Genomic DNA, 12,887 nt, shown 5'->3' on the forward strand with positions numbered 1-12,887 from the left:
AATGTGCTGCACATGAGATGGGACAGTATATGTTGCACCTGAGTTGGGGCAGTACAATGTGCTGCACATGAGATGGGACAGTACGTGTTGCACCTGAGTTGGGACAGTACAACGTGTTGCACCTGAGATGGGCAATACAATGTGCTGCACCTGAGATGGGACAGTACAATGTACTACACCTGAGATGGGACAGTATGTGTTGCACCTGAGATGGGACAGTACAATGTGCTGCACCTGAGATGGGACAGTACGTGTTGCATCTGAGATGGGACAGTACAATGTGCTGCACCTGAGTTGGGACAGTACAACCTGTTGCACCTTAGATGGGACAGTACAGTGAGCTACACATGAGATGGGACAGTACAACGTGTTGCACCTGAGATGGGACAGTACAATGTGCTGCACCTGAGATGGGACAGTACAATGTGCTGCACCTGAGATGGGACAGTACAATGTGCTGCACCTGAGATGGGAGAGTACAATGTGCTGCACCTGAGATGGGACAGTACAATGTGCTGCACCTGAGATGGGACAGTACAATGTGCTGCACCTGAGATGGGACAGTACAATGTGCTGCACCTGAGATGGGACAGTACAATGTGCTGCACCTGAGATGGGACAGTACAATGTGCTGCACCTGAGATGGGACAGTACAATGTGCTGCACCTGAGATGGGACAGTACAATGTGCTGCACCTGAGATGGGACAGTACAATGTGCTGCACCTGAGATGGGACAGTACAATGTGCTGCACCTGAGATGGGACAGTACAATGTGCTGCACCTGAGATGGGAGAGTACAATGTGCTGCACCTGAGATGGGACAGTACAATGTGCTGCACCTGAGATGGGAGAGTACAATGTACTACACCTGAGATGGGACAGTATGTGTTGCACCTGAGATGGGACAGTACAATGTACTGCACCTGAGATGGGACAGTACGTGTTGCACCTGAGATGGGACAGTACAATGTGCTGTACCTGAGTTGGGACAGTACAACCTGTTGCACCTTAGATGGGACAGTACAGTGAGCTACACATGAGATGGGACAGTAAAATGTGTTGCACCTGAGATGGGACAGTACAATGTGCTGCACCTGAGATGGGACAGTACAATGTGCTGAAACTTAGATGGGAGAGTACAATGTGCTGCACATGAGATGGGACATTGTGATATTTGATATGCTGCACATGATGTTTTATGTACACAGGACCATACTATATGTTGGTCTTGGTCCTGTTCTAGTGTGCATAGTGTCCCCAAGAGCAACAATGAATTAGATTCAGTTCTCCAACATAATTTTTAGCGCCCCTCTTCTAAAGACTTCACTCTATATTAGGGATTAGTGAAATTGGAACCACCATTACAGCATATAGTCAGGGCCATATACGCTGTAACTGGGGTGGGGGGGGGGGGGGGACATGGCGCAATCCGAGGAGGTCTGAACACACCTCCCAAAAATAAATATAGTATTTCCTGTGAAGTGAGGCAGCATGCGCCATGTAGCCCTCAACCATGGGTAAATCCAGGAAGAATGAGGAGTGAACTGCGTGTTTGCTCCATAATATCACCCACCCAAACCCACACACACACAGTACCTCTGAGTATAGTTTGACTTATGGCTGAGAGCTGGAAGAAGTTGTGGGTAATATTGTACGGTTTATCTACTCAATGCGTTTCCAGATTTTTTTTTTGTTTTTTATGTGTTATTTAAGGAACATTTTCTTTCAAACTGATATGAAGATAACTCAATAAAATAAAAAAATATATTTTTTTCTGTCTTTTCAGTCCTGGTACCTGGGATAAAGCTCACAAGTTTCCATCCCCCACCTGACAGACCACCTGCCGCTTCCCATCTCTGTAACATGGAGCAAATTGGTGACAACACGGCACAGTCTCTTCGTCCCGGCGGAAGGGGAAGACTCATGTCAACAGCATAACAGCGAAAGAAAAAATCTTATGTGGCCGCATGGCAATGACCATTAATAATCAGCCTTATTTCTTTTTATAATTTTTTTTTTTTTTTTTTGGATTTCTCTCACCGTGGGGTCTGGAGAAAGTTTTGATGGGAAAAGTTGGGCTTCACAGCATTAGAAGTGTTTCATTGGTAGTGTAAACATTAGGTGGTTCTGGGTAGCCTTAGTCTGATGTTTTTTAATGACTTGCTGTAAAACACTTTCATCGTGAAGCCCGGCGTTTTCTGCTAAGCCACTCCTGTACATCCGCGGTTGCGATACTGCTTCTGGAGTTGTGACGGAGCAGGCCCATTCAATAAAGACTGAATGCACTCTTAAATATACATGTAAAAACTATAAGTGGATAGGAACTCCTGCTATGACCACACTACAATTGTTTTTCAGAGACTGCGGAAGTCGCCTAAAATTGTGTGATTTAAAAAAAAAAAATTGCCTATGTTTTGAGTGCTACTTCACCTGAAAGAAAGGATTTGTTAAAACACATGCAAAACGTGCAAGATCAATTTAGACAAACTGCACTTTTTTTTATTATTTTTATTTTTTTATTTGTTGACCCCCCTGCGGAAGTGATGACGTTATATTACAGGACACAACTGCGACAAAATGTTATCGGTAACATATCACAAAACGTCCGCCCTTCTTTCTGACAAGGAGTAGCCACATCCGAGATCCATGAGGAAGCTGTTAACATTTATTTACATTCGAGTTGCAGAACAATGGCAAAGGAAAAAAAAAAGTCCAGAACTTTTAATATTAACATAAAGGAAAAAAAAATGCTGCACTTACAAATAAGCTTTTTCTGAGACAAATTTTCAACAATTACACAGAAACGCAGAAACGGGGAAGATGGTCTGTTTTGACAGAAACTGACAGGAACCAATCAAAACAATCGTATTTGGATTGAGTAAAGTGCAATTTCATTGGATAGGTAAATATCTTTGTAAGATAGAGATTGTTGAAAATTCTATTTTTGTTTTTTAAGTCCTACCACCCCAGGACTCTAAATTATAGGGGTTAAAAAAAACAGCCTTGCAAAAGAAAGGGGAGCTATTTTTGCTTTTTATGTTTTTTATTGTTAAACTTGTATCCCTTAAAAATTAAGAAAATGTAAAAAAAAAAATATATATATATATTATAAAACATAATGGTGCTTTTACCACAATACGTTAACTACATTAAATGCTAAGTAATCATTTTCTGTTATCAAAGCACATAACTATAAAAAAAAACAACAAAAAAAACAAAACAAATCATAATACCTGTTAATTTTATAAGCTAAAGTCATTATTAGTGGGTATGCCAATTCAGTCAAACGCTACATTTCCCAATATAGGGTATAGTCAAACACCTCAGGATCTTTATTAATGTCCAGATTTTATCCATTTTTTTTTTCATCACTTATATCCTCTGGACTTTAAACATCAATTGATGGGGGGTGGGGGGGTGGTAGTTGCAGCACTTGCTGTACAAAAAATTGGGATATTGACTTTATGTATCACAAGTACTTAAAAAAAATAACTAAAAAGAAAAAAAAAGTCAAAAACAGAATTCATGTGACTTATTTTGTACCAGACAGTGGAGCATCCATTTTGCTTCCCATGCAAATTTAAGCGAAGTCCTATACTATACATATATTATATACTTTCTGTTTTGACAAATTTGTCAATCGGAAAAAAAAAACTTCTGTGCATGTTTAGTGTTAGTAACCATTTTTATATACTTAAAGTAGGATAAAGTAGAGTGCATTAAGACATTTTAATTCCTATTCCAGGCACCTGCCTTTTTACCCTCTCCCCCATACAGCCGAAAATGGAGCCAGCTTGGCCGTTTGGTTTTTTAGCAACGAAGGAGTTAAACCTTGCCTGTTCAGTCCAATTTGGAGGGCTTTTGCTACTGTCCTATACAAGTCCATTAAATTCTTGGGAAGACACTTTGCTCCTGGGTTGTTGTTTTTTTTTGTATTAATCCCCCCACCTGAACTTTTTATTTTATTTTTTTGAACGCATGGGAGGGCTTGGAATGTGGTCGCAGTATATTGCAGGCCTCTCTAGCAACCAATGGGTTATTTTGCACGGAAATGAAATGAATTCCATATCAATGTGCCTTGCCCTGGATAGCGATTATTTGTGGAATTGTTGCACATGTTCCTACATAGATAGCGGGAAGATGATTCCCGAGTCACGTGTTTTAGAGACACTTTTTTTTTCTTGTAAATGTGACTTTTACGTCGGACATTGCAGGCTTCACCGTGTAGGTAGGTAGTTTAGTTATTCCCCACCAGTAGGATTAGTGTGCTTTAGTCTTTTCGTGTCTGTGCTATTTTGCGTAGGAGATCAGTATTTTTTGGGAATATTTGCTGCATTGTGACAATTTATTTAGAGTCTTCCTTCTATTATTATTATTTTCCCTGATCAATGAAAAAATATGCAATACCTGCTTATATCATAGTAGTCAAAGCTTAGCAAATGTAATAGATTTATTTTATTTTTTTTTGTTTTTTTTTATTTGACCAAAGTTGGTGCTGTAATTGACGCAGTGTGTTAGGTGTTTTAGTCATTGTACCCTTGTGACTACAGATGCACATGCAGGAGGGAGATCTTAGAGAAGCAGTCAGACTGTGAAGCACTAAGCTATACCCTGCTTTGAGCAAATTTTGTTTTCGTGTGTGTGCGTGCGTGCGTGTGTATGTGTGTTACAACTGTTCCTATCACAAGCAAGCCTTAAAGAAAACCTGACTTCCTTTCCTTAAAACTCCCACAACCCTAATTTTATTAGCAGACAGCAATCAAATCATGTTCAATAGAAAAAAGGTCCTATTGCCCATTTTTATATGCACGTTTTTAAACTTCCAACTTCCGAAGAATTGTTTACCGGTTCTCTCTGTTTAAGGAAGAAAAAAAAGGATGAAATGTTTTTGGGAATTTTTTTCATATGTGTCTGATACGTGGTTGAGTAGTTGTGTTGAGTGAGTGTTAGTGATTTGTGTCCATTTTTCTGTAGCCAGCATCCTTTGCCTTCCCTATAGCACTTAGCTGGGCATTACCTTACGACATATGTGCACTAAAGGAGCAGCTTCTAGTGCTTCACAGTGAAGGGAAATGAAAGCCTAGACATATATTGTCAGAGCCTTGCTATAAGTCAAGGCATTACCAGTAAATTGGTTGTACATACTATACAAATGCACCCTTTTATAAGACATGCAAACTAAGCAATAGCTCTGGGCAGTTGTAGTAGATTATGTTTTTTTTTGTTAATTTTTTTTTATTTTTTAGAATTTTTTTGGTTTGTTTCTTAGTAAATGTGTTGTAGACCTGGCTGCGAAGAGAGAGAGAAAAAAACTGCCCACTCAGATATGCCATTTGTATGTTGTATAGTTTTAATGAGTACAATGATTTATTTCTACCCTATTTTATAATGCAGGACTTTTTGTAACATTGTTTAAATGAGGACAATTTTCTGTCAATATAGCCTTGCAGATTTTCTGATTGTTTCTTATAACGGAAGCGTTCTTAGACTTTTTTTTTTTTTTTTTTTTTTAGTTTTTTTGAAATTTTTTTCTAGGGTTTTGGAAAATGTATTTTCCTTTCTCTACCGGAAACTGGATTTAAGTTAAAACTTTCCAGTTTCCTGTTTGTATGTATTTAAATACAGTTTGTTTTCCTCCTCTTCTTTGGTATAGCATTTTTCCTATACTTGAGAAGTATGGGCCACTAAATTACCATTTTAAATGGACATTACAGGTATGATGTATTTTTATTTTATTTTTTAAGTGTTTTTTTTTCTTTCAATGATAGTCTGACTCCAAAATTAGGATTTCTGAAGAGTTTATCAGATTAAAAATGTTTTAAATGCTTTAAAACATTACGTAGATGGTCAAGGATGTAAAACAACAAACTTGTGTCAAGTATTAAATCCATGAAGTTACTTGTGTTCATTCTGCCACCACATTGGAAAAACAGCAGGAAAATCCATAGGTCATTTCTGTTTAGTTTTGGAAATATTAATATTTTTAGCATTGTAGCATTTGAATAATATAGAGTAAAGCTGGGTGTGCAGCATAACGATAAACACAAATCGCATCACATTTGGAAAGCTAGAAAAAGTGTATATAATTAAATACAATTTACATTTTTTATTTAATTTATGAGAAAATTGCATTTTTACAATTGCATTAAATGTGATACCTCCACTTTTACCCTATAAAAGCAGGCTAAACTTCCTGTACAGATATATTAAATATGAGCTGTATCAAATAATTCTATTCATTTCAATTCATTTAATTAAAACATTGCAATGTTAAAGTAATTTCTCAATTTCAAACTACAGGTTATTTTAATAATAACCATCCCCTCCAGCCATTGACATGCTCTCGAGTACTTTAGTAGTTACCAGAAACAAAAAAAAATCACCCTTAATTCTGATAAAAGAGCTCCAACATTTATGTTAATAAACTGCACCTGAATACAATTCTTAAAGTAAATTATAAAAAAATTTTTTTGTCCATGATTAAAATGAAACTGAACTTAGATGAAACTGAACTTAAAATTTAAATAAGTAAATATTATTTTGGGGAAGCAAAATCCCAAAATCAAATTAAAATCTATTCAAATATTCTGTATAAAAATATTCAAATATGGGGGAAAAAAATCTCCTGCTACGAACATGACGAACATGCTGCGTACTCCAAGTACATTTAAAATAAGCATAACAATAATATAAAATGGTGCAAAATCAGAGCATAGGGTATAGAACAATCCTGTATTTAGTTTAATGTTTATATTTGAGATGAACCTTTTTCTTTCTCTCCTTGAGTCACAAACTACGATAAATAGAACACTACAATATAAGTGGGCACAGTAAGATCTACCTACGGCACTGCCGTTACTAAATTCTTTATTTTATTTTTTTTTGCATGGACTCCTGTATTCCTAAATGCACTTTGCTATAATGCACATTTTAATCGTTCATTGAAAGAGATTATCAAACACTAATTTGCAGTGAGAAATCTCATTGTTTTTGTTTCTTTTAAACTAAATCCTGTTCTTTAAATAAGATTTTTTTTTTTTTTCAGAGCAAGAAAATAATAAAATTCTTTGTTATATCACTTTTTAGTAAATATCTCTGGCATTGCTGCACACTCTAGCCTAATTGAGTGGTTATTTCCAATTCTCCTCATTACTACGCTGCTCCGTATCCGGACACACACACACCATAGAACTTTCTCCATTCACCGTATCCAGTCATATCGCAGCAATATGCAGATCCCAAGGCTGGCTGTTCTTTAATCTTTGTTTGCAGCTTATAGTAACAGTGTTATTCTATTATTTTCTTTTTTTCCTGTTTGAAAAAAAGAGCAACACGAATGCTTTGACTAAAACAGGTTTTCCTTGTGGTGATTTACATACATACATACATACATATATAGATATATAAATACATATATATTTTTTTTAAAGACGTCGATCAATATTGTACTTTGCATTGTGTCTCTGGCAAAGAAGTGAACGCATTAGGGAAGGGAGGGTGGAATAGAAGGCCTCCACAGAACAAATTTTTTGGGAAAAAGAAAAAACTTGTCAGGATGATGTTGGCCAGGAGAGGCTCTGTGGCATGTGACTGGAAAACCGTGACATTCAATCTTACCACCTTCTTCCAGCTACCATGTTCTTGTTACGCCAGCGCGCAGTTACGCTCAGCCGTCAGAATAAAATTGTTCTGACATCTTGCAGATAACGCAGAGACCATTCTGTACCACTGGGCGTTGCAGCATTTTCTCATTTTTCAATTGAATTGTATGCAAATTGACATGGTGCTAAGGCGTCCTGGCTACTAGAGTAACCAGTATGGCAGATCCAACTCTCCTCTTCATCAATGTAAATGTATAGCAGTCTTTATCTGCATGGAAACTATGCACTAACCCAACTTTCGGTATCTATTTTAGTGTTCATTCTAGAACCCAGCATCTTCCGAAACAGTTATTCTTCCCTGCCTTGGGTGAAGCTATCTTCTGTGGTGCTTCTAGCATAGTGTGGTCTTTATTTCAGCACTGATATGCAGATTAGACCTGTGCTAGGAGTATCACAGCAGAGAGCGACACCACAGGCAGGTAGGGGGAACTGCACGGATTTTGGAAGATGTAGGTTTCTAGAATGAACATTATATTTTCCGTTGACTTTACCTTTCAGTCCTTGCCTTTTCCAGTCATTCTAATGAAAATGCCAGCTTTAGGACAGAATGATCTATTTAAAAACCAGCAAAATAACTATGAAATGTAGTGCCTGTGATACCTGTATTATATGCTCTTCTGAAATACGACGTACTTTCTACACCGTGAGCCTTTGCAGTCTATCAGGATCTTCTGATGTAAAATAACTATACAATAATTATGCATGCAACTCCATACCGCTTCGTCATTTCTATGATTAATACTTATGTTAGCCGGTTTTCTTTCTTGCACGATAAGTTTTTTATTGTATGTCACCGATAATGCAACTTTCTTGTCTTGAATTTTTTTTTTCCTGTGTGTTTCTCAGTATTTGGGTTTTATGAGGTATACATTGACTTAAATTCAGTATTACTTCTAGTTTTTACAATTTTTTATTTTTTTTTGCTTACATCTTATAAGAGATTGGTTTCTCTGTTTGGTTCATTATTACATCATTTTGCAAATTTCGAAATACAAAAAGTTTGCAAAGTGGGTACAACGCCCCCAGAGTTATCCTGGTTGAAACAAACGGGAGATAATATAAAAATAAAAAATACAGATGATTTCAGACACAAGTTATATATAAACCATATGTACATGTTTTTGTTGTTATTTTTTTCTTTTATTCAAATTATTATACTCTGTACAATCTTGGGCCTGATTCATGAAATATATAAACATATGTATCATTACATAATGCAATTTCACGTGTAATTGTGTTTTACCCAACTGCTAAAATACTGTATATTGTTATGTTATATGTAGCAGTCAATCTGGAATTTTCAGACAACCGTGTTTAAGGAGTGTGTTCTTACGTTTCATTTGCTCATAATGATTACTTTAATGTGAACAACATTGTATATCAGTTTAATGTACAGCACCTTGGTTCTGCAATTTATTCACCGCTTTTATATTTTCTCACTTGCTCGCAAAGTTTTCTCAACTTCCCTGTCCTTGTGCACTTTTTGCTTCTTGCTTGAGTTACCGCTTGTCTTCCTGCTAGGCCACTGGAATCAATGAAGCATTATAGTCCTTTTTGAAAAAATATTACAGGTTTAATCAATTGCCCTTTATTTTTGGACTTTTAACATTGTTTTATCAAGAATAATTAGTGTCCACAGCTTATTTAATAATTGTTTTATTGTACTTCATATTTAATATTGCCCACCCCATCAATTCAGCCCCGAATAGCAGCACTTAAATGCAGTCCACATATTTATATAGAAAATGTCATACATTGGCGAAATGAAGACTTTGACTTCATGACTCGATACAGTCACAACATATATTAGTTACTATTTATACCAACTTTGCAACATTTGTAACAAATATTTCCGCACTCTAAAAATATATCTACATTCAGATAAGGCACTTGTCCTCCGCTCTACAAAGTCAACCACACCGTACATTGTGAGCATAATTTAAGGGTGCGGGGAATGGGTGAAGACTGGAAGGAGGGGCTTCTTACACTTAGAGGTTTGCAATAGGAACAGAATCTTTGTTTGGTTTAATAAGTAGGAGCGATTTGTCAGCCGTGGGAATCCTCTATCCTTTGTTTTATCCCATTCTGGTTTTGTTTTGTTTTTTCATTTTGAGATCCTTAGCTCTTCATTGGATAAAGCACTGCAGCCAAGCTGGTTGTTGACCACGTTAGACCCTTAACGTTGTGTTTAATTCATCATCCCATAATAGGTGTTTTTATGACCTTCTGTTAATTATTCTGTGCCTGTGTTAAGGCAGTCACTGTTTTGATGAATCAGGCTCTATGCCTCTCCTATCTTGTATTGACTCAATGCTTGTTATAAGTTTCTTTTTTACTGTGTTCTGTGAAGAAAAGAAAAAACTAATTGGTTAAGAATCACTTTGGGCATCAATTGTTACCCAACTAAATCTCTGCAGGTTTATTATTATTATTTTTTTTTTTTTTTTTTTGAGCTGGTGTGTGGATTAGTTAACTTGTACTCAGCCATTAGTGCAACCAACTCTCACGTTACAATACAATTACTGGAAGCGAATTACTGCATTTCCTATGCAACAGAAAAGGAAAATAAAAAAATTGCTAATGCTAACAAGTCGTTCTGGTGTTTCTTTTTTAAAGTAATTTTTTATTGAGTGGAGCAAATGACCTTTACCCAATGCCGTTACCGTGACAGGGCTCAAGTGGTTCTTGTTTCATGCGTTTTATTTTAGACCCTACACAGGCACCATACATCCCACCATACTTTCACATTTGTGAAATGGGAGAGATGGACGTGTCCTTTTATAAAAAAAAAAAAAAAAACAAGGGGTGTGGTTGTGTCACATGACCATTGCTAGATCATTAATGGGCATTACCTGGCATGTCAAGCAACACCCACTTTACATTGTTGCCGCGACTTGCACAAAGGACATCTCCCACATCCTGTCAAGTCCCGTCGAGATGAGAATAGATGAAAGGTATGTCCACATGCAGTCTGGGAAGCCATTTTGTGAAGTGAACTAATATAACAACAGTCAACAAGGAATATTTGAGTAAATGCGATATACTGTATGTGCCATTGGGAGGGTGTCTATATATAAACATATATCCTGACAATCAGTGATAGCCTCAGATTTCAGGTAAGCAGAGAGGAACCAGTACTTACATTTGTTAATGATATATTCTTAATAATAGCTGTACAGACAAAGGAGTCTGTATTGTTACAGTACCTCTGGTGTGGAGGTCAAATTTCACATAGGCTCCTGGTGCTTGAATACAATGGAATTGGTAAATATACTGTATATTACAAATACTGACATTTTTTTGTTGTTGTTGCGGGGATGGGAAATTAGAAAAAAATGTGCCTAGAAGCAAATTTACATAATTCATTTTCAGGGAAAAAAAAGATCAAGGCACCTTACAAAAATCGTGAATATAATACAGAGGTTTAGGATTTGCAGAATGCACAGAAACATTTAAAATATTACCGAGACGAGGCAGACATTTTAGGGTATCCGTCCCAAGGATTATTCATCCTACCTACGAGGTTAACAAGTGAGGCAGCCATCTTGTGCACTCTATATAAGTTGCACTGTACAAAACAGCTGGAAGAGACCGACTGCTGCAGGATACTTAATTAAGATACATGATCCTTTCAGAGTCTGACAAGGCAGCCATCTCGTGTGCACTACATATGTTACACTTTGCAGAAAAGGCGATATGTAATAGCATCGATCATCATACCAGGCAAGACAGCCATCTTGAGTGCTCTTCATATGCTACAATGTGGAAGATCAACAATACATGTAAATTATACAGTCATGGAAAAAATTAAAAGTGATTAACAGGACACCCACTGCAGAAATCTATCTAGGTGTTGCTCATCCTGCCAATAAAAATACCAGATGAAGCAGGCATCGTAACCTAGGTTACAGGAGCCAGGATGAACAGTAAGTGTGATAAACCCCTTCAGAACACCAAGAAGTGGCCAGAATGGGGGCATCATGGGATAGTATGGAGAAATATATAAAAGTTGACATACTGCACAATGAATGAAATTATAACAGCTGCCCCCTATTCTAGTGCTGTTCCCTTCTAGTGCTCATGTACTGAAGGTGGCCATACAAGTCTTAAGGTGGCCATACACACGCAGATTTATCTTCAGATCTGTCTGGTTGGAACAAAAACCTTGTTATGGATGAGAGCAAATGACCGTTGACAATTTGCTTGGAAATGCTGGAAAACTGACAAACTGTCACTCATCCATAACCATGTTTTTGTTCCAACCAACCAGATCAGAAGATAAATCTTAAGGAGCCCATAGACGCTCCATTTTCACCGGCTCCGTTTTGTACTATGTGATGCGCGCTCCCGCGCATCACATAGTACGGTACAAAAAGTATGTGCTGCACATACTTTTTGTACTAGGTACACATCGGATCGCAGTGCATGCACAAGGCATGCGATCCGATACGATGTGTACTATGAAAGTACAAAACGGACCGTGTATGGGCACCTTAACCCTGCAACTTGAGTCTCACATTATCTTCTGCTACCAAAGAACATTGGTTTTATTTCTTGCCGTGTAAGTAGACCATCGCTACTACACCATGGGGCTGCTTCAGGACTAAATTCATCCCCTGTCCGATGGTGGGGCTACTGCACATGCTCGCTGACACTGCCTGACTGAACACAGGCATGCTTTTACCTGCTAGGGCCGGGCACATGACGTTCGTGCCCACCCCGGTCTCACTTAAATCCGTGCAGCGGCCAAGCAACTCCTGGGTCACGCGGCAGCTGCGAATGCCACGGAGAGGAGGAAAGATCATTCGATGGTGAGTAACTATCGAATGAGTTTCCGGGTGTGTTCGGTGCGGTGGCATTAACCTACTTCTTAGGCTTCGAACACACGCAGCCCAGTGAGAAGGTCTGAATCGGGCCCCATGTGAGCCTGGACTATCACTGTGGATGTTATTACAGATACCGGCCATGATGACCTGTCCGACCAGTCTGGTTTATACGGATGAAGTTTCGGGAAACAGCCAAATGTAATCTCAGCACCAACGGGATACGGTCAATGAATTGACCTCGTGATGGTCGACAGTCATGAGGATGACACCGTTAGGTTGACATACTGCAAGATCGACAGGTGTCTGTCAACATGGCTCAAGGTCAACAGTCAAAAGGTCGACATGAGTCATGCAAGGGAATGCAGTGCACTTAAAACTTTATCCATGTCGACTTTGTCA

At 37.9% G+C, this 12,887-nt stretch overlaps 1 protein-coding gene across 13 annotated transcripts in view; it reads left to right on the forward strand.

The window, feature by feature from the left end:
* The window catches only part of NFIA (nuclear factor I A), a 244,592-nt gene extending 234,340 nt beyond the window's left edge, over positions 1–10,252 (forward strand). For all 13 annotated transcript variants that reach the window (XM_083157639.1, XM_083157638.1, XM_083157644.1 and 10 more), the window contains one exon: positions 1,788–10,252. In XM_083157639.1, coding sequence (XP_083013765.1) covers positions 1,788–1,805 — 18 coding nt within the window. In that variant the 3' untranslated portion in view covers positions 1,806–10,252. The remainder of the gene's footprint in view (positions 1–1,787) is intronic.
* Positions 10,253–12,887: the final 2,635 nt, after the last annotated feature.

This window comes from Crinia signifera, chromosome 8 (assembly GCF_055691185.1).
Source record: "Crinia signifera chromosome 8, ASM5569118v1, whole genome shotgun sequence".
Lineage (NCBI taxonomy): Eukaryota > Metazoa > Chordata > Amphibia > Anura > Myobatrachidae > Crinia > Crinia signifera.